The sequence below is a fragment of the Vanellus vanellus genome (assembly GCF_965231255.1).
Source record: "Vanellus vanellus genome assembly, chromosome: 11".
In the NCBI taxonomy this organism is placed as follows: domain Eukaryota; kingdom Metazoa; phylum Chordata; class Aves; order Charadriiformes; family Charadriidae; genus Vanellus; species Vanellus vanellus.
This window is the reverse complement of record NC_138916.1, coordinates 10,021,034-10,044,392: the sequence shown is the minus strand read 5'-3', so window position 1 is coordinate 10,044,392 and position 23,359 is coordinate 10,021,034. Positions and strand designations below refer to the sequence as shown.

The 23,359-nt window shown below is 38.0% G+C and overlaps 1 protein-coding gene across 2 annotated transcripts in view; it reads right to left on the bottom strand.

The window, feature by feature from the left end:
- NEDD4 (NEDD4 E3 ubiquitin protein ligase) overlaps positions 1-21,975 on the bottom strand; it is a 57,488-nt gene extending 35,513 nt beyond the window's left edge. The window contains exons 1-5 of one of the 2 annotated variants that reach the window (XM_082489032.1): positions 21,927-21,975; positions 11,981-12,054; positions 10,333-10,411; positions 9,157-9,195; positions 8,640-8,693 (exon numbers count right to left, since the gene is read on the bottom strand). Coding sequence is in view for 1 of the 2 variants with exons in the window: in XM_082489031.1 (XP_082345157.1) it covers positions 2,206-3,720 (1,515 nt within the window). In the remaining variant the exon portion in view is untranslated. Of the gene's footprint in view, positions 1-2,205; positions 3,751-8,639; positions 8,694-9,156; positions 9,196-10,332; positions 10,412-11,980; positions 12,055-21,926 lie in introns of those variants that run through there. The other variant, XM_082489031.1, reaches the window with a different exon arrangement.
- Between the last annotated feature and the right edge of the window lie 1,384 nt (positions 21,976-23,359).

Genomic DNA, 23,359 nt, shown 5'->3' with positions numbered 1-23,359 from the left:
TGTAATAGCAAATACAATAGTAATTATCTATTTTATTCCCGTGAATTGCTGAACTGCTATAAAGTCAACTATGGTTTTGCTTGGTTTGGTAGGGGAAGCTTTTATTTTTTTTTTTTATAACATGTTTTATAGGATATTCTATAAAAACTGATTTTACACAAAGACTGAAAGGGTCATTTCAGGACTGAAAGGCTCCTGTGCCTGTTGTTGCATAAAGGAATCTGCAACGAGTATACTGCTATAAAACCTTTAATGTCCAGTTTTCTGATGTCAGAGATCTTTTTAATTTGGACAGACATGGCACAAATCAAATATTTGCAAATGCTTTAAAAGTACAAGATAACTACAACAGTTTGTGATTCAGACTTTTTTTTTCCTATTATTTTTCTTTTTAAACTTGTCTCTCATCTTCTAGTCAGAAGATGAAATCTTAAGAATTCAGGAAGCTTAAAACACGCTGCCACATTAACACAGTAAAAATGCACAACTGCTACAGAAGCATACTATCAAGTGGTTTAAAAAGTTAAGTTTCCTTAAGTTTTATGTTAATACACTGTAAACACCACTCCCGGGAACTGAAACAAGCCAGTCCAGTGTCCTATGAGGTTTTCTGGAAACATTTGCCAACAATCTAATCCTGAACTTGGAATCTATATAAAATGAATTTATTAAAATTCACTCAGTATTAAAATATAAAGCATCTTACAGATCAACTGCCATTAAACACAGAGGCTAGCAGTGCAAACTGACAAGAAATGTACTTGAAGTGCATGACTCAACATGCTTTCCTTTTTACAAAAAACTTTTTAAAAATAACTAGATCCAGACTGCTTAAAATACATCACAATCTGTTTGTGCTTATTGTGGAATTTACCATCAACTTTACAGTTTGATTTTAGGATGAGGAATCACCAAACAATATACAGTGATTACCTGTGATCCACTGTGAGGTTTATAGTGAAGCTTAAACATAGATCAGAGTTTTGCAAGAAGGAAAGTGCATTTTTCTTCAAGCTCTTTTTAACCAAAAAGCAATACAAAACTCTAAAGAAAGTCAAAAAGTGTAGAATCATCAGGCACTACTCTAAGGGCAACAACAGACTGAAAATTACAGTCTAATACCTCCAAGGTAATTATATTACTAGTTTGGAAAGGGACTGTCATAACTACAGATCTTTGGCATAAAGCCTTTTGCTTAAACAAGCATGTTAATTAAATGGTAATTGTGTCGATTCATTAAGAATAAGGTCTTTAAACAACTTAGGTAAACATTAACTGTTGCACTTTTATCAGCATTCAGAGTTTAATATATAATATTCAGATGGTTCAAGTCTTCACAATGTTATTGAAGCAAAACTTAAAATCCACATTTCACGTGGTTTATGCCTTACTAACAATATAAAATGCCTTAAGAGTTAATAAGAGCAAACACACTTCTGCAGTTCAGTTGGATGTGAGCTTCATTACCAAAAAAATACATTTAATATAAGCCTTCTAGACCCAAGTACTATAATTTGAACGGCAATGTTGTTGGGAGAAGTATTAAGTTACAGTGTACTGCTCAGGCTGAAGTAGTGGTTGAAAGGAAAAAAAAAGAAAGGAAAAAAAAAAAAAGAGAGGAAACACTGAAAATTCCTGTGGTTCAGGGTGTATACAGAAACAAATGGTATTTACAGTTTCTGTGCTCAAATATTACTTATGCTTAATTCTACATACAGCAAACTGTTCTGTAAAATAAAGCCTATATGAAATAAACCTAAAAGACACTACAGTAATCCACTCATTTTTACCCATTTTATATGCAGTTTTAGTAATTACTATTAATTTACTGAGAAATAGTTATGTATTTAAAACTACAAAACTTCATCTGAAGTTTAAATAATTCCCACGTCTAGATAACTAGACAAGAAAATCCCCTTGAGTCCATGTAAACAGGAAATTATTGTTTACAATATATTAAATACAGGTATTTCACTGTAAGACCTATTCACCTATGCCACTGTATGTACCATACTCCAAGAAACAAATTTAATACCCAAATGTTACAGATAATATAAAAGTTGACTTCCTAATGGTTACAGTTTGACACCATTAGGAAATTCTAAAATCATTGCGTTTAAGTCTTGATTGTAAATTTTATTTTTTTTCCAGTTAAATTTCAGCTGTAAAATAATGTCAAATTTTTCTATAAACCAGAACACTCACCTTATGAGGCCTCCACAAAGAAGTGCTAGACATTTCCCTTTTAGAGGTTCCATATCTTTTCTTAACATTAGTTGTTTTTCCTTCATTTCCAGGTTTGAACTGTATGTGCAACTGAGACGTCCTTGCACTATGACACTTGTATTTAAGGCTGGATAAACAGCAAGAAACTTTTTGACACGATCCTTCCAATGAAACACTTCTTTGCAAAACATGGTGGGCTTTGCTCATCTGTGTGTTCGGTCTTTCTAGTTCATTTATATTAATCTGATATTCTGAATCTATTTTTGAGGGTAAACATGCAGATGTGCTACGTGCCAGTTTCAAATGAGGGTATTTTGCACTGGAGTTCAGATTTAACTCTGGACTGCAACAGCCATTAACCATTTCACTGCTCGACGCAAATGCTCTTTGAGTGAGATGAACTGAAATACGTGAGAAGCCATCAGATACTTCTTCACAAGTTACCTGCTCAGAACTACTCAAAATTTTACTTTTGTCCTGTAACGATGTGTTCAAGTAAAGCGGTCGAATGTCTCTGACTTCGCCAGAAGAGCAAACTGTTTTAGACAGTCGAAGTCCATTGACTGCTGTTGAAAGGAATCCCTTGGAAATGGTTTGATCTTCTTTTTGTGCCAGCTCACTAGGAGAAATAATTAATTTATGGGATGTTTGATAGGCGCCTCTATGTGGTAATTGACCTGAGCTTACAGGAGAAGCTGGAGGAGTACTGGAAGGACTCCTAGGGAAAATAACCAGTGATGAACAACGTCGCAGTGGAATTTTAGTTTTCTTCCTCACTGACAAAGCATCTTGGTCAAAAGTAGTATTGCTTCTGCACAGAGTTTCCTGAGATGAGTTGCTCCTGTAGGGATTACATTTGTTTGCAGTGCTTCTGTATGAAGAATCACCATGTACAACACTACTACAGAAAGTACCATCACCTGTTGAAAGAGTGCCACTACCACTGTCACTGATGACACTGTTACTATACGAACCTCCATCACTTGTGGTACTTGCACATGATCCATAGTCACTGCCAGCACTGCTGAACGATCCGCTGTCACTGGCTGCAATACTGCTAAGACTGCCATTGCACAGAGCAGTACTGCTCAGAAGGCTATCATTAGGTCGATGATCAACCACAATTCTAGCGCCGCAATTTCCTTCGTTCCCAATACCAATGAATGAAGTGTCTTCACCAGTAGCTACAGCATCACCAGTCCGAAAACACCCACTATTCTTTCTAGACTGTAAGGAAATGTGCAGTGAGGTGGTCTTTTTTATCTGCAATGAAGAAACAGTTGCATTTTCCTCTTGATTAATTCCTTGTTGCATTACAGGTGCATAAGCAACTTGTCTAGGAGTCAGTTTCATCCGTGTAACATTAGGTGCAGAATTTTGCGATTTTTTAAAGTACATGCAATTGTTACCGTCCAAAACATCTTCAGAGGTTTCCGATAACGGATCGGTGTTGCTTCTTTGGGCAGCAAAATGCAGTCTTAACCGTCGTGCCATTTGTTCTCATTTCCACGCATGTTAGCAAATCAAAACCACAAAGATCCTTCAGCAGAAATGCTACAGGCAGCTGCACAGAACCTAGAGCTAGTACATCACAACAGTAAAAGCCCATAAAAGTTGCAGTCCTTGTCCTGATTTCTACAAGATACTAGTGTTAAAAAATAAACGGTACCTCTTGAAATAAGTCAGCCATTCGTTGAACTGCAGCTTCTGAACCGTCTTTGATTGCTTGCAGTCAGAAAGCGTTCATTTACAAAGCACTTACGTTCCAACGACCTCAGCTGCAACACTGACAGACACTACTGACCTTGTTTCAATTATACCTTCTGTAATTTGCATAAATTAATACAATAATAAACTTCCAGTACTTCCAAGTTTAAAACAGCAACTCCTACTGCAGCTGCACTAGCTGAGTCAATGTGTCCGTACTTTCCTCAGCAGCGTATGACTACTAATATTTTTACCCATAGGTTTAGAATTACAGGAAGTTGGTAGGAATGAAGTCCCATATAATTGAGTATCAAGTCTAGGATTGAATTTCCAAATAGTAACCATGCTAGCAAACTGCTGAGGTCTGAATTATGCATAAACCAGTGAAATAAGTCTCCTCACCCTTAAAAAAAAAAAAAAAAAAAGAAAAGTCTTTCTGCACTATTTAAACAAAACTCAAAAGAAATCTCACATTATCTTGCAATCTACATGCTGTTAAGCAATCACACTTTCTAAAGATTTCCACATGCCTCTCCTGCCAGTTAATTCATAATTTTCAGTGAGGTGCAACTGAATTAGAACCACAAAAAGTTATTCTGATTAATAAATTGGCATTTATTTTCAGCCTACCATGTTAACCTTTTATTTTATATTTTAACCTTTTCAAATTACATCTGTTAAAGGTAGAAAGAAACAAACTTTTCTTACAAACTGAACTACCTCATCTTATTTTCTGGAAGCCCACAATAAGCAGACAGTCATTACAGCTCAATATGGCACGCAAATATATGACCAGCTATGCAAACTTTAGAACACTGAGATAAGTATGCACAGAGATAAATATGATTACCAAGCACAATTACAGCAGAAAGCTATTCTGTATAATTATATACAAACTCATACATTTACAGCTAATTACTTTTTTTTTTAAATAAAATTATCAACACATCAAGAAGTTAATACACTATCGACGCTTAGAAGAGTAATGGGATTGAGAATTCCTACAAAATGTTTCACTGACTCATATAGTCTGAAAAGGTCCTTTGCTGGCACCTAGTGGGACTTTTGAAAAAAGACAATCTTCAATCTTGCTGTTAAGTGGGTTTTTTGTTGTTTTTTTTTTATTATTATTATTTTTTTTAAAAAATAAAACATTTGGCTATGAATGCACTTTTGAATACAGAAGCCATATATGATGCAGTACTAAATGCTACCACTCTAACATGAAATTACTTAGTGCTGCTGAAAAAGTGCAAACAGAAGGGAACACTAGGCCATTTATACTTTTATAGGTCATACTACTAAATTTTTTTCTGCTCCATATTTATTTAACCTTTACTGTATTTTAAGCTAGAAGGCAGTAAAATTAACATTTATACCTCCTTCCCAAAAAAGAGCCAAGAATCAAATTCACAGTATGCTGTTTGCAAGCAACAAATTTGTTTTCTAATTATACTCCAGGGCTTACTTAACCTCTGTTACCTGAGTTCCATGATGAGAATGCAGCAATAAATGAATACTAGCTTATTCATAAAAAGCCAACAAATACAATAGTTCATTTATTTCATTATGCTTTACCAACTGGACTTCTAATGTTACATATTGGAGGGGGTTGGGATGGAGGGAGAAGAGGAAAGGCAAATACCATAAAAGATTCTTTTGTACACAGTTTCAAAATTTACATTTGAACTTCAAGCAATATATTAAAAAAAAAAAAAGACAAACACAAAAAAACAACACAACAAAAAACCCACCCTAAGATACGAGCGAAGAGTAAAAAGTGCATTTCTTAAAGCTCCTTTTCTCCCAAACAACAAATTTATTAGTAGCACTGTTTGTAACATTAGCATGATACGCAACAAATTGCAACCACTTAATTAGAGATACCGCTATTAGTAAAAGGAAGCAATGCTATCTTCCCCAATAGATCACAGAATCACAGAATTTTCAGAGTTGGGACCTCTAGAGATCATCTAGTCCAACTCCCATGATCTGAAACGTTTTTCCAATTTTACTACAGAAACCTCTAAGAAATGATAAGATGACATAATTTGGTAACTCAGGCTTAAGATTTAAGTGAAATTTCTCAACATGTCACTCTTCCTTAGCTGTATACGTATAGCCAGCAACTACAGTTTCCTTAGACAAGGAAAAACAGCTTTTAAAATGCAAAATTCTATCTTGCTGAATTAGAGTTGACATAAAAATAAATTAAAAATAGTAACTTTTAAGAAGTACCAGCAGCTCCATTCAAACCTTAACGTTATTGACTTCTTCAGTATCAACAACAGATTTTGGCACTTTGTTTGAAAGATACATAATTGTGACAAGTTATTGTAAGACAGGAAGAGATAGCAGAAAGTCATCTAGTCCCTTCACTGGTCCATCTCATAAGCAATCTCATTGTCCTTCTTGACAGGTTTTTTTAATGTGTTTTAAGACAACCATAATTGAGGACTCCACAAACTGCTCAAGCCCTTTATTCTACCAGTGGTTTACAACAAGTCAGCAGAACAAATCTAGATTTAGTGTTCCCTTACCAAATCCAAGATAGGCAATCTTTGAAAAGTTTTAAAGCTATTACAGAAAGATTTTAAAATTCCAGTTGTTGGTGATATGCAGGTTGATGCAGCAGGACTTTGAATTTAAGCTTAACATTGAAGATGATAAGTTTTGAGCTTGGTTTTCAAGAAAGCAACAATTCTTAAAAACAAAAAGCAGATATTTCAGGCTTCAATTTATTCCCCAAAAGCTACATGGAATAAAAGCACTTGGGATAAATTTTTATAAAGAGGAAATTATCTGTTGGGAGTACGGTCTCACAAACATAAGATAGTTTCAGTTTTATCATCTTGCTCACATGTACAGTTTAAACAGTCATCCACTAGGTAGAAGAAAGGTCAATTAACACTGAAGCCCACTAAAACACTGGAAGATGAAAAACTGATCACAGCTTCGTATGCTAGTGAGAGAGTGCAAGGCACCTATGATTTCTGACATGTGAAAATGAATTAATAGAAGTGGGGGAGCTTGTCGATGCTGAACAACCACAGCTAAGGCAACAATTTGACATTTAAAACAGCTCAAGACATTTGGGATAGAAACTTTGTGTTTCTGAGAGCAAGCTAAAGACAAATAGGGAGACAGCTTTTTCCATTCACCAAATGAGGAGATGGAAAAGATGAAAAATATTGGGGTTATTGTAGATCTATACAGTGACAGATGAGGTCAGGTCATAATGCTTTGATCTCTAAATAGAATTGTACATAGGAAACAATACAACGTTTCCTGGTTGATGTCAATAAAATGTTTTATTGGTTCCCCTCCCTTAAGCAAACAGGTTATCTACTCTAGATTAGAGAAAGAATGCTAAGGAATCCTCTTGGTGGAAAGCACAAAGAAAGCATTGGCCTTCTCCCAGAAAAATCAGGAATCTGACTTTCTAATCATGCCTCCTGGCTTCCAGGGGGTGGCAGTAACGTTCCAATGACTAATGGACAAAGTACTTTGACCTCAGGAAAAAAACACTGTAGCCCACAATATCATGTTGAGATGAACAGCTGAGAATCCTAAAAAATCATATTTAACCTGCAACATAAGCCACAAATGCTAATGATTCCCTTTAAAATTGCTTTTAAAAAAAAATAAGAGGCACTATATTTAAAATACTTGGGACAGGTAATACCACCAGTCAAGAAGTAAATCTCAAGAAGTAAAGCCTCTTCTTTCTTAAATCTAATTATTCTAGACAGTTTGTACTTATATTTACATACATTTCCACTCTTCCCAACTTTAGCAGAGCAGCGCCTCCAAAAATGATACAGCAGATTATTGACTATATGCAGAAAACTTTAGGAAAAAATAGTAAGTTTTTCATAGCCAACACACTATTCAAACACAAAGAGATCCTTTATAATGTCTATTAGAATGAAACTGTGTTTGAAGTACAAACTAAAGAGCACTCAATCCCTCCCATTAGTTTCAAACTACTGCAGAAGGAAACAGTATATATTCCAGTGAGAAGGAATGTCTGTGAAGTGGCCCTAGGATGCAAGTGTCATGATTGTACTGCTACCAGTCTTAACTCGTTTGCAATAAAACATACAGACAGAAAGATAGGTAAGTAGACATCTTCACACATAAAATGACAGTATGGTCAGAGGAGGAGTTTTGACTTCACCAAGAAAATAAATGCACAAGCTATCCCTGTCTAACTTACGACCTGCCATTCAGAGAGTGACACCTATCTGCAAGATTACAACCCACTGTCCACTTACTAAGATTTCCAAAGAAAATGTACACATGCTTTCTTTCAGGCTACTCCTCACACACTGAAGAAGCTTCTCACTCTGGGTACAGAGATATCTACTTTGTCAATACTACTTTGTGAGAAAAATAAATGTTCAGTGCAGAGCTTTCAATATGACTGAAGAATTTGGCCACGTCATTTGAAAAGCACTATAAAAGAACGACGTCTTTATAAGTTAAAACACATTAGAACATAAGAATAATAACATTACTGCTTCAGAGCATCACAAAGTGTGGTAATGTCAGATAAGTAAATAAATCAGGTCTGCCATTAACTTTAGGTTTCATCATAGAAGTTAAGGTTGTTTGGTGTGGGTTTTTTATCCATGTTGAATCCAGATGGACTTACTTTCATTCAAGTCCTTAATACATTGCAATATTAACACAAAAGGACCTACCAAACGATTTTCATCAAATACTTCAAAAAGGAGTCTGTGTTTCTGAGGATTAACCTAAGAAAGAAAAATACATTAATAGTTAAAAATATACACTGAATTCCAGCATTTGACTTCAGCAAAATCTTGATGTTTATGCAGGAAGAAAGAAATACAAAAGACCTAAATTAAACAGCAAATCTACACCTTGCTGCCATTTCACTATGCAACACATTGCTATCAGAACCAATGAGCCGAGACTGGTGTTATCACAAACTGGCTTTAAATCCACGTTCATGTTTTGAAAATCCACGTTCATGTTTTGAAACATTAATGGAATGTAACATCAAGACTGAAAATTTAACTCTGGCACACAAAAAAAAGTTAACAAATGTATTTCTAAGGAAAGAAGTTTGTGAGGCTTTTTGAACATTAATTATAGACATATTTCTGATTTTAAGCTAAAGTAGTGAGAAACCATTTTTACTAATGTGTTAATACAATAACCAACACAGGTAATAAGGCTGTAAAAAACACTTACTCTAAATAAGAGTTCTTCGTTCCACTTTGGGTTTAAGGACTGGGGGGGGAGGGGGAAGGGGGAAAAAAAAAAAAAAAAAAAAAGGAAGACAGCATTGGTTACAGTGACAATTCTATATTGGTGTCTTTTTTTATATTTTACATCTGTTTTATCACATATAACAATCCACTTAAGTACGTACAAAACCTTTAACCTCACTATTGCAAGTACAAGTCATAGGAGTCTTATACAGTGCAGAATGGAAACAGTTTATGCAAGTATTCTCAGATTTTGGTTAATGCCATTAATGCAGAGAAGGGCCCATTATACAGTCCAAAGTTAATTTATGGTATGTCTTCAGTAATAATCACTGCCTCAGTCCACTATCCACATTGCTTACACACAAACATATGTTAATCCTGAAATTAAGAACTCTTAGCAAATGCTGAATCTCTCCACAACGTAATCCAGACAGACCATGCACAGGTGGGCCAAACACAATATAACCCGCTCAACTAAACACATCTTTCAGTTGCGGCTATTTTTCAAAATATTAGCGATACTTTGAACTCTCATCATAGCTAAACTAACAATCATCAACATCAAGGAAAAATGCACAAGTGACTTCATAAACCACAGCCACTATCTGAGAACAACGATTTGGAAGAGTAGTTCCACTCTCACTTATACAATTTTTCACTTTTACTTGATCAAACGTAACCTACCAGTACTAATACTGACATTTTCCTGCAGGTACTTGAGCGAAATGAGTAGTATCATGATTCAGATGAACTTTGCAATTTGATGTTGAAATGCAACAAATTGTGTTTCAAACAAAAAAGATAAAAGTTGTACAGCAAGAAAGAGAGACTCTTATATCATTAAAGATCTCAGAACATCAGAACAATCCAGTATTTCCATGAATTATGTAGTTTTGAATCAGTACTCACCTTACATTCCTTAGTGTTTCTCTATTTTCACTAAAATTATCGAAGGGAAAATACCAAAATAATGCCATGAACAGAGAAACAGAGTAGGTCACAGAACATTCCTTTCCCCATGTCCATTCACTCAGATGACATATTAATTCTCCTATTTCATGTAGTATTAACTTTTCCTCTAGAGTCTGGTAAAAAAAAAAAAAAAAAAACAACAAAAAAAACAACACACCACACCCACAAAGGTGAGACAGCTAACCTTTTTAATTGTTTTTGTCTGAACACTGGTAAGGACTCCATTCACTGGATCGTACACTGTCACTTTCACATATGGGTCACTGGGAGGGAGAAAGAAAGAGATAAGCGTGCTGTTACATATCCTTTTTTGTCAGCATTATTAGCAGTTGAGTTTTAAAAGGCTTAAATTAATAGAAGCTATGAAACTAGTAGTTACAATTACTTTATGAATACCATATACACATTTGTGCTTACAATCATTTTCTAAATAGTTTTAGAGATAAAACTAATCCAAACATTATTACTAATTATGACTATACTACCTATACCATTTTGTATTGTGTATCACTAGTTTGATTCTCTCTCCTCTTTCACAGTTCTTATTTCATGAGAACAGATTTAATAAATCCTCATGTTTTTCAACAAGACACACACGAAAAAAATCAGTTGTGATTGAAAAAGCTTGAAGTATTAAATCTCTTGGTTTTAACAATTTCAAACACCTGGAATTTGAGGTGTTCCCTTGAACATGCAATATGTTTTATCAGTTTCACAGAGTTTGAGTTTAACATGAATTTTTCTGTTAATAAAGGTGTCCTAATATGGTTGCTTAAAATGGCCTACTGGCTCAGATTATTTTCTTTTTCCTTCCTGTGGTACAATAAACAACAAATTATATGAATATCTACTTCCCACGAACATAGTCAAGGCATTCAATTGCTCAAACAGAGTAGTAACAAAAGGTGACCAAGACTCTGCCATACGGCAAAAGAGCATATGGTTTTCACATACTCAAGTTATTATGAGAAAAGCTGCCCTATTTTTGCTTAAAGTAAAAAAACTGCATGAAGAGAGACTGTCTGGCTTTAGGGAAAATATGAATATCACAAGAGAAATTTTTCTAATGCTAAACTGATGTCACATGTAACAATTTTGTTAGTACTAAAATAACAGCATTCCTGTACATATGCCAAAGCAGCTGACAGCAGAACTAGTACTAAACCCATCAGTACTTTTCTAGACGCTCTGTACATGGGCCAGAAGAAAAAGTAGCTTTACTACAGGCTGCATGCTGCCACTTGCCAATTCTACAAGATCCTACAAAGCATTTAAATTACAAAGTCTGATCTTTCCTGTGGTAAATGTTAAGCCACTTTTATTGTTTCTTCCCTTATACAGACTGTTAACTTAAATCTGTATATACTCAGAGCCTGCAACCACTGGCTTGGGTTTACCACATCTATAGAATTGGTGGATGCTGTTCCTCCACATATAATTTGAGTTGAAACAGTCTTGTTGCTACCAGTGTTTAGTGTTGTGTTTATTCCAAGTCTTTAAAGCTCAGATAAGACAATTTTGATTATAACTCAGCTATTGTTATTTTAGCTGCAGTCTACCTGAAGCAAAATATATACATGTATCTATCCTCCATGGCAGAACTATTCTACCACGGAGAGAATTAAGCCTTCCCACACATTATTCTGCCAATACACAAGATCTGTCCAAGCAACTCCTGAGCAAGAAAACAGATATCTTCATGTTTATATAATCTCTGATCATTTTATAAAGTTAGCAGTTAAAACAGTTCTGATCTTGTAAGATCTAAACTGCTGAGGAAAGAATATAAAGAAATAGCTGTCCCTTAAAACATTAAGGACATATATTCTTACCTGGCTCCCAAGATATCCTTCTTGGCCAAGCCAATTCCAGCTATAACCTTCACCCTGACAATTCGTGTGTTCTCCTAAAATACAAAACAACACAATCAAGACACATTCAGATCTATATTGAATTTATAAAGCAATTATTGGCGTAACTGTGAATTTACACTGAAAATCACAGACTAGGTAATGCAGTTACTTTGTCTGACAGAAACAGCTCTAAGTTCCAGTAACAAATTTATAGTTCGAGCCACCAGGGATCAGGTTAGACAAGCTAAAGCCCAGACAGAACTAAATGCAGCCAGGGACATTAAGACAAACAAAAAATCCTTCTGTAAGTATGTCAGCGAGAAAATAAAGACATGGGAAACTGTGGACCCTCTCCAGAAGGAAACGCAAGAACTGGTTACCTGGGACAGAGACAGAGCTGAGGTACTCAATGACTTTTTTGCCTCAGTCTTCACTGGCAAGGACTGCAGCCACACTGGCCATGACACAGAATGCAAAGACGAGGATTGGGAAAATGGAAAACCGCCCACTGTAGGTGAAGATCAAGTGTGAGACCACCTTAGGAACCTGAAGGTGCACAAGTCCATGGGACCTGATGAGATACATCCGCAGGTCCTGAGGGAACTGGCAGATGAGGTTGCTAAGCCACTAGCCATCATATTTGAGAAGTCGTGGCGGTCTGGCGAGGTTTCTGCCGACTGGAAAAGGGGAAACAACCCATTTTCAAAAAGGGAAACAAGGAGGACCCAGGGAACTACAGGCCAGTCAGTATCACCTCTGTGCCTGGCAAGATCATGGAGCAGATCCTCCTGGAAACTCTGCTGAGGCACATAGAAAACAAGGAGGTGATTGGTGACAGCCAGCATGGCTTCACCAAGGGCAAGTCATGCCTGTCAAATTTGGTGGCCTTCTACAAAGGGGTTACAGCAGCAGTGGACAAGGGAAGACCAACTGATGTCATCTACTTGGACTTGTGCAAAGTGTTTGACACTGTCCCACATGGTATCCTGGTCTCTAAATTGAAGAGACATGGATTTGACAAATAGACCACTTAGTGGATAAAGAACTGGCTGGACGGTCGCACTCAAAGAGTTGCGGTGAACGGCTCGATGCCCAAGTGGAGAGCAGTGACGAGTGGCGTTCCTCAGGGGTCGGTACTGGGGCCTGTACTGTTCAACATCTTTGTCAGCAACATGGACAGTGGAGCCGAGTGCACCCTCAGCAAGTTTGCCGATGATACCAAGCTGTTTGGCAAGGTACACACGCTGGAGGGGAGGGATGCCATCCAGAGGGACCTGGACAGGCTGGAGAGGTGGGCCCAAGCCAACCTCATGCAGTTCAACAAGGCCAAGTAAGAGGTCCTACATCTGGATCGGGGCAAGCCCAAGCACAAATACAGGCTCAGCAGGGAATGGCTGGAGAGCAGCCCTGAGGAGAAGGACCTGGGTGTGCTGACTGATGAGAAGCTCAACATGAGCCAGCAATGGGCGATCACAGCCCAGAAGGCCAACTGTATCCTGGGCTGCATCAGAAGTGTGGCCAGCAGGTCAAAGGAGGTGATTCTGCCCCTCCACTCCACTCCACTCTCATGAGACCCCACCTGGAGCACTGCATCCAGCTCTGGAGTCCCCAACATAAGAAGGACATGGACCTGCTGGAACGTGTCCAGAGGAGGGCCACGAGGATGACCTGAGGGCTGGAGCACCTCTCCTATGAGGAGCGGCTGAAAGAGTTGGTGCTGTTCAGCCTGGAGAAGAGAAGGCTCTGGGGAGATCTTATTGTGGCCTTCCAGTACCTAAAGGGGGCCTACAGGAGAGCTGGGGAAGGACTTTTTACTAGGACATGTAGCGATAGGACAAGGGGGAATGGCTTTAAACTGGAAGAGGGCAGGTTCAGATTGAACATTAGGAAGAAGTTTTTCACTTTGAGGTGGTAAGGCACTGGAACAGGTTGCCCAGAGAGGCTGTTGAGGCCCCATCCCTGGAGGTGTTCAAGGCCAGGCTGGACGTGGCCTTGGGCAACCTGGTCTAGTGGGAGGTGTCCCTGCCTATGGCAGGGGGCTTGGGACTCGATGATCTTCACGGTCCTTTCCAACCTAAACCATTCTATGATATCCACAAACAATGGCAGACACAGAATACAAAAAACTAGTTAATACAGTAAGGTTTGGGGTTTTAAAAATAAAATGTATTTTGTTTCTCAGCATTCCAAAGGACTGGGATTTTGTTTTGAGTTAGGACGCTTAATCCCACAAAACTGAGCACACAACTGTTCTTGCCAGCCTTCTTTCCCAAATGATGAATTGTTCTGGCAGTGGCCATCACCATATTCCCCAGTGAGTCTTGCAGTACATCTGTATCAGACTGGATACAGCATGCACGTACTGCACAGCACACACATGAAGACCTCCTCCTAGGGCAATGGCAAGAGCAAGGTGCTATTGCCACCATTCATACAGCCCAGTGACCTCTACTGCTCCAAACTGTTTGCAGGAAGGAGAGCATGTGGGAGCCATTTCCATGAGTAGTTCCCCTGTTTCTCAGCATGCAGTTCTTAGCCATCTTTTCTAAAGAGTAGGCAAGGTTCTTTGTGAGAACATGCTCTGAACAGCATAACAGTTTTTGGTGCACATAGGCATGCCCTGATAGGATGCAAGGAATGGGTTGCCATTTACATATCATTGGCCATTCAAGCAAGTTGCATTAAACACAGACTAATGCGTATGGACCAAGCAAATTTTCACCTAATGGTATCTCAGCATTCAGAGGTTGGGAAATAGACTCTCGCCATAAATTTATTTCCTGGAGGCAATAAAAAGGGTATCAAATTCATCAGAACAGATTAATAAAGCAGTAAAGAACTCTCTAAAAAGGCAAGAATAAAGAATTCTTGCATCTATTTTTATTTTACAGCACAGAGAGGCCATGCTCAAAATACTGGAATTTTCAGAAATGACGTGTCAGCAGGGTATGAGATTTTTGAAATTCAAAAACTATTTCAGTTACACGTTATTCAAATTACAGCTTCACAGGAGTGACATAAGTGATTGCACTTCTCCTGTTAATTAATATAGCTGTGCAGAGTTTTACATGGCTCATCTGATGAGCTACTGAATTCAAGAGGGGAGAAAAATCCCAACAGCTGTGACCATGTCAGAGGAAAAGGACAAATGAGCACTGTTTCCCTGGAAAGCAAAAAGCTTTGCAGATGAAGGACTGTATGCAATGGCTAGTCAGAGATGCTTGTGAAGAAAGCTGATCCAATCTAGGTGGTTGAAGAGTTAAACAGACACCACAGCAAAGGGTGAAGCAGCAGATGTTGTCCCTGAGGCCTTCCTGAATTCTGCATATGATTGAAAGTGCTTTCAAAAGGAGATATATAGAAAGTACTCGGAAAGTTTGCTTTATCATTGGTCTCATATATAACCACAGGGCTGAACTCCCTAACCAAAACCAATTGGAGGGGTTCGTAAAGCTAACAGAGAATTACATGCTAATCCTCAGTCAGATACTACTGGCTAACAAGGTAAAGCTCAAAACAAACCACTAAATAAAAACAAAATAAAATAAAGTAAGCAAGTTTCTCCCACCCTCTATAGTTAGAGGTGATTGCCAGAGGACAGATAACACCTACAATATCCACTTACTGACGAAACAATCAACTGATCAAGACAATTCTAGCCAAATCATAGGTCTTTCACCTTCACCCCAAAGAAAATTGTCTCCTACTAGGAAATCTAACAGTTCAGAACAGAAAGACCTAACAACCAACCTCACCCAGCACTGACCACTAGTAGGTGTCCTAAGCTTTCAAAGTTCTTAGTCATGATTGGGCTTTAAGGCACATTAACATTACCGATATGTTTTATGACAGCAATAGAACTGACCGGATTTAAGAAAAAATAAGTATAAAATTATGTTGGCATCAAATTAAGAAGATCCATTTGGTAGTATTTTTAATGTATCACAAATATCCTGAAATATCCACCCTTGTCTTGTGTTCCAAAATAGCATTCAATTTATCTTCTATCAATTACTTGGCTTCAGTGACATTCAACATCAGCGAGTTTTGGAGATTATTCAATATGAAGAGCACCACGCGTGCATTTCCACTCTCACCAAGCACTTCTGCACTTCAGTCAGTGCACCACTACCCTCTCCCAACAAGATGGGGGTCCTCAGCCATAGCCCATGGGACCCAACTGACAGAATCCAGCTCAAGAAACAATCTCACCATCTCCTCAGAAAAAGAGCAAGAGCAGATGTTGGTGTAGGATACACTGCCCTAGAAGACAAATGCTTTCTCTTGCATCTGTATTTAGTTGCTTAGATCACAAACTTTTCTCAGTTATTCAAGCATGAGAAAAGTAAATACAATTAGAAAGATACTTTTCGGCACAGGCATCTCAGTGTCAGGCTTAACAGAGTGTCAATGCAGTCCACACAAAGGAGATCCTAGAAATAGGATCCACACTCCTCAAATTTTAGTTGGCTTAATCATGCAATTTCTTTACTTGTATCATAATACAGATCTGAATTTATCTGAATGCTATTTTACAAAAAGACAAGGTGCTTTGTACATGACCTCAGGAAACTAGAAGCTGCAAACCTGAGGCTGGCATGCTGAAGGTTGATATACACACCGTGCTGAGAACATTACATGTTTGGGGTTGGTGCCAAACTAGGACAGCTACAGGATTTTAGTTAGCCCAGCAGAACAACTAAGCAAGCTGCTTATGAACTGCCATGTAGAAATATCCTTCTAGATCAACAAAACCAGTTTAAAAAAAATTTCCAAATTGTTCACTACACATCTTCCCCATAGATCTCCTTTTTCACTTTCACTTTTGCCACTAACCACTCTCACCCCCCAAAAACCCACCACACAACTTTTTGTGTATTTTTTAAACTGATAGGTGATAATGAGGGGTCCGCTTCTTCCTTTTTGCAAGTTACAAAGACTAGAAACTTCAGGAAAAAACACACTAACGTGCAAAGGCAATACTGAATCACGAGAGATTAGGTTCTCCACTCTCTGGCCGCACTAGTGCGTAAGGCAAATCAGAAGAAATTCAGACAGCTCAATCCAAATGCAGTCAAAAGTGCTTTACACTGGAAGGATCCATTATACTACAACCCCACACATGCTGAAGAGGTAGAGGCCTGCTGACACGATACTGCTCTGTACTGCGACCATATGACCTTTTCTCCCCACTCACTGATAACAGGAAGAACTGCTAAAGAACTGCTGCTACAGCTCGCAAAAGCTGCCCTAAACACACTGATCTGAAAAAGCAATGAACAGCTGAAGAGTTCCAGGACTGTTTGAAGCTAATTTCATGCAGCCAAAGATCAGGTGATGCAAGCTTTGCACGGAGACAAAGCATCAGATACTTGTCTCTGGCATCCACAGGGAATAGGTTCAAAACCAAAATTTCATGGTTTCAAAGGCAATTTTGAACCTTTTCTTCATCATTTACCTTGCTCAGGAGATCCTTATTTGCCCCCTTCATAGCCACATGCACAAAAAATAGTGGATCAGTTACTGCTTCTGTAGATCCACAGGTAGCTGCAGTCCGGGTCTTTTCGTGGTCCAACAGACACAGGTTGCAGCCTGTACCTCTTCTATATTGACTGTAGACACTCTCAAGGTCACCTTGCTACTCTTTCCCACCACAGCGTTGCTTCCAGTGGTTCTGGTGCCATAGGAAGGGATAGGCACCTAGTCAGTAACCAGGAACACACCAGCTACATCTAGCAGCACTGCAGCTTGTCTAGGAAACTGCTCTCAGACCAATTTATCTCCCCAAGAGTCTCTTCCTGGCCACAGATGCCTACCCACGCTTTTGCAGTCCTGATGTTAACTTGAAGGGGCCCGTCTGAATTTATTCCATCTGTACAGCTGAAGAGATGGGGTATTGACTGCTGCTTTGAACACACAATGAGTCTTACAGGTTTAATGCCCTAGGTACCCAGCTGCTCTTTAACACACACATGCGCTTCTGAGAAACAAGCACACAAAACAGCCCATCAAAGGCAGCAGTTCTGGGCACAGAGTTGTACAAGAGGTATTTGTATAGATGGAGCAAGGATGTAAAACATAAAATGGTAGTATCTGCTGGACTACTAGACAGCTTTTTTTGAAGAAGCCAATATAAAAATGTCTGAGTAGTCTAACAGAGAGCACACTTCGTAGTAAACAATTGCTCTAGGCAATAACATCCTGTTATTCTTTTGTTCCAGCTAGATAGGTCAAGAATCAACTACCACTAAATCAAGCCAAGAAAAGAGCATCAAAGGATATTACAACAATAAAACAGTGCAGCAGCATCACCTTTTAAGATTCTGGTAATATCAGGAATTACATATTAAGGCTTTCTTATGCTTCATACCATGTCTGCATATAGCACACAGATAAAAAGAGAACAGAAAATAAAGATTTTGGTATGTGCAGATAATGCAAGCTGTAATAAACATACCAATAGCTTGGAAGTTCAAAACTGAAACCAGTAAATAGCCTGGCCCAGTGAGAGTACAGAGAGGAAGGGATGTTCAATGGGCTGAATGTGTTCTACATTCCAAGTAGAGTGATCCCTCCCATCCCACATACTGAGGTGCAGAAAGTCAGTAGAGAAGGAAAAAAAAAAAAAAAAGGAAAAAAAAGAGGGTTATCAACTATTATAGTGTGTTCTGCCACGCACATCTAAACAGACTGCTGACCTCATTAAGGAACAGCTATAAACAGCAAGAAAAGTTAGGACACTTGCACGGGTAGAAGTCCACTAAAGCCAAGACCCCATTAAAGAATAAGTATTAGCATGAGATACATGCCATGAATGTATAGTTGCTTTTATAGCATGCTTCTCAAGTCTGTGAGACATCTTACTCAAGGTACCCAGCTTTAACCTACTAGTGGTTTGTTTTCAAGCACAGTCATCATCACATAAAAGGCTCTGAAGCCTAGGAGCAGCTCAGAAATGATGCCGCAAGATTACTTACAGCTAAAGTGACTACATGTTCCAGTTGAATAAATAGCTTCTTGCATCTGCCAATTTTAGTATAGAAACACAGTGGTGTCATCTAAGTTAAAATTCCCATATCTTAGCAAGTTTTCTAGCCTGTATCTCCCATCCGAGAGCACTTATCTCAAATTGCATTAAAACTTTGTTTGCTTGTTGTTTTGTTTTTGGGTTTTTTTGTGTTTTTTTTTTTGTTGTTGTTTGCTTGTTTTTTTTACCTTGAGATCATTAGTGACCATAAAAATTATGTTTGAGTGTTTCACAACAAAAACAAATTCCTTAATGGCATTTACTGGAGCAATAAGCAGTCTTTTCATCTCAAAGAAACCTCTCAGAGTCTGAATAACTAAAGACTTGGCTCTCCCATTACATACACTAAGGTTAGCACAGAAGGTTTTCCCTTAAGCTGTCCAGAAGATATTGACATTCTCCACCTGCCTAACGTTAAAAAAAATACATTTAAGAACAGACCTTCCTCATATATTACAGAGAAAGAGGTACTAAGAATTTTAAATAAAATTCTTTAGTTCTTAAATAAAAAACTCCAACACATAATTATAAGATCAGGCTAGCGAAGAGCACTTATATATGGTATATTCAGCAGGAGATAGATACAAAGTTGATAGCATGAGGAATCAGCCCAATGAAGTCATTGTGAAACCATCTAATTTGAAAGAAAGCATTTCCCACAGAATGGTGAGCCTTAGCTGAAGGAAATTAGTTCCTGCAATATTCAGACCTTGCAAGCGAGGCAGATATGCATGCTAGGTGACCTCTAACTGATAGGAAGTTTTGTTAGCATCACCAGCTGATTTCACCAGGAGGTGGAAAGTGGGAAAGAGACTTTGCCATTTTGACCATTCCTTCACAGCTCAGAGAGCACTCTCTTCCCCCTCTATGGCAACCAACAGAGCTGAACCATTTTTCTTTGAAAAAATTCTCTCAAAGCAAGCAAAGGAAGTTTTAGATTCAGGAAGATTCCCATTATAGAACTACATTAATCAATCTTGTAAACATAATGAAAGCCATTAACTTCCACCTGCTAGTTTCAGTCCAGCCTTACTAACTCACTAAAACACCTTAAATGTTAATTGTACCACAGAAGCATTTTGTGTTCATAAATAAGGAAGTCTAATCCTTCAAGAAACTCTGGCTGTTGCTACAGATTGCATTTAACACCTCTGTTCAACTGCAAATTAAGGAAAAGATTCAAGAAGACAAGAGTCCACTAATGGAGTTAGATATCTATTTGTCAAAAGACTTTTACTTAAAAAGAAACCCACAAAATACAAAAAAAAAACAAACCAAGAGAACAACTGTCACCAAACCACTTCTCAATATGTGCAACCCAATATCCACAACAGTCACAGTCAACATTTATTAGTTCAGTGTGAAATAAAGGCTTTAAAAAACAAAACAAACCAAACTCAGGGATATAAGACAGCTTCTGGAAACCATCAGATTGACACAAATTATATTGCTGTTCAAACAAAACAAAACAAACAAACCAACTCAAAACAAAAAACCTGCCAAAACGCCAAACCAGCAAGCATCACCATTTCTACAAGTGTCTAAACTATTCCAGGTACACTGGATTCCAGATCATGCCTTGCAATGGGAAAGTCCTTCGCAGCCTAGAGTAAATTGAGAGCATTTCTGAAGCACAGAGGCATGCATGTCTATTTTTCTTTTTTTCCTATCCAAGTGCTCCATATAAGAACCGAATCAGATGGAGTAGACACCTAGTACAGAGATGCGGGGGAGGCCACGGGGTTTGCACAGGAACAGAAGTGCTGGTCTGCCTCAAACTTGGGCACAAACAAGCTAAACAAAATTACTGTTTTCGTCAGACACAATCCAGAGGAAGACTACTCCATGCCAGTCTCCAAAGTAATGTCTGAAAGACTTCTGGTCATCAGAATCATCTCCAAAATACAGCAATATGAGAAGGGTTGGGGGTAAGGTGTGCAAGATTAGAGAAGACAAACCATGTAACCAAGATATTCAGTTCACCAGCAGCAATGTAAATAACCACAAACAACCCACTCCAGTAGTATATCCTAAAGGAATATAAGAATATATCTAAAGCTTTCCAGAATGAAATACCATATGCTTATGACAAAGCCTATGTGACCTGCAAAAAACAAGAACATTTGCTCTACATAAGACAGCTCTGAAGTGACTGAGAAACCTGAAATGGCAAATGCATGCACGTGGGAAGTGTATTTTTGCCTGTGAGAAGTTCCCACTACTAGTCTGATTCCTGAAACAGATCAAACATAACAGACACAACAGATCAAAAAAGCTAGGTAACATAGTGTTATTCAGGCAATATAAAAAGAGCTAAGCAAAATGAAGTCCTTAATTCAGGCTAGGAGTGGAAAAACTCTGACATATAGAAATATTCAAATTAAACTTGATATGAAATACACACATAGAGACAAGCTGTGTCATTTCATTAAGTGCCATTCTAAAGCCCTACAGTGCAAGCAGGTAATTTAATAGAAAACAGAAATAAATACATTGTCATTCTAGACAGTTCTTTAACAATTATATTTTTAACTCAGCACACCACTGAAAAATATAATTCCTTCTGTAACTGAAAAAATAACAGAGCATTAACATTATAATAACATTATAATATAATAACATTAGCTGAAATATCAACGATTCTTCCTTCAGTCTGAAAGATCACTCCACAATTAGTTACAAAGTGCTGATTTAATATTGCAGTCAAATGTCACAAAAACACAGTATCTGGAAGCAAATAGCTCAGTGCCAGAAAATGCTTGATCAAAGCGTTTAATCTACAGAAATCCAAGTCTTAGCAACCTGAAAGTTTTGTATTAGAAAGTCCCTCAGCCAAAACCCCTGTAGCTATGGACACCTCACCTCAACAAGCACATTTAAGAGCACCAGCAAACTTACCACTGCTGTGACAAAGAAAAGCCGCAGCAGTTGTGCCAGTCCACTCCTGCAGATCTGATCAAACACTGGCAACTATATTCCAAGGCAGTCGTATTCCAAGTATGCAACAACAGGCAGGGTTACCCACTTCACAGGTCAAGACAAAGTCTGCAGCAGTTAATGCTCCCAATTGATTTTTTTAACCAGCCTGAGGCAAACAGCACTGTGAGAGGAAGTCTGACGCGGAGGTGGGAAGTATACCTTAAGGCATTTATTTTCCCTTTAAAAAAAGTTAATGAGAGGATAAAGAGTAATTTTTAAAAATATTATTAGAGCTCTTTATTTTTCTACATTGAGATCAGCTGTAGCAAGATCTATAATCTGCTCATTTGCTTTTTTCTATATACTATCCTGCAATGTAAAATAATTCACAATAAAAACATTCAGAAAAGTGATCACCATTCAGTTTTAGTCTAATACTGTTCCTAGATTATATCCATTTCAGCCTGTTATTACATATTCATCCCATTAAAACTTTTGATGATAGGGATAGGATCATAAACCATTTCTTTCTAAGACATGGACACCTTATGAAGTAAACAAAATTTGTATGCATCACAAACTAGTATTTTGTCTTTTCTCCTGTCTTCATTTTTCAGCATGTGACCCTAGACCTCATTTTCCATGCACTTGCTAAGACCCTGCTCCAACTACAGAATTACTGGTTTTCCCCATTGACTTTTCTAGTGCACATTATTTCAATATCCAACTAAGTGATAAGAAGTCCTATGCGTGACAGAAGGATACTATATCCACTTTACAGAAGAAAAACTGAATCAGAGAAATTAAAGACAACTGATTCTGCCAGATTCAGGCACTGAAATTCAGATAGCTAAATACAGCATGTTCAATAACCCACTGTATACACAATACCCTCAGCTACAACTTCCTTTTCATCCCAGCTTCTTCATCGTTTTGTTTGTGTCAGCAACATCACATTAGCAATCCTTCACTAAGTCCAAGTGACTAATACTCCATTAACTGAGCAATCAGGAATAAATGCATAATGGGGGGAGGGTGGGGGAGTGAAAGGGGCAGGAAAAATCCACACTCTAATACTGTATTCAACTGCCTCAACAATTAGACCAACATCTCCTCGCCTTCCTTATTTTAATTAACATTTATTTACAATTATTGTATTTACCATATAATCATATGCAGTAGCTGCAACAAGAGGTTCTGCAGATAACACAGCTTTCTTTTACTAGACAATTTTGATTCATACCCCAAGCAAATCCATCTCGCACAATGGGTCACAGAGCAGCCCTGGGGAAACAGCAGTGTGCAGGCATACACTATGAAAAGCCTGCAAAACAAGGGTGGGGAGGCTTTTACAGAAAACTCCGTGATGCTACTTTCAATATGATTTGGGTTTCTGACTGTGTTTTTGCTGC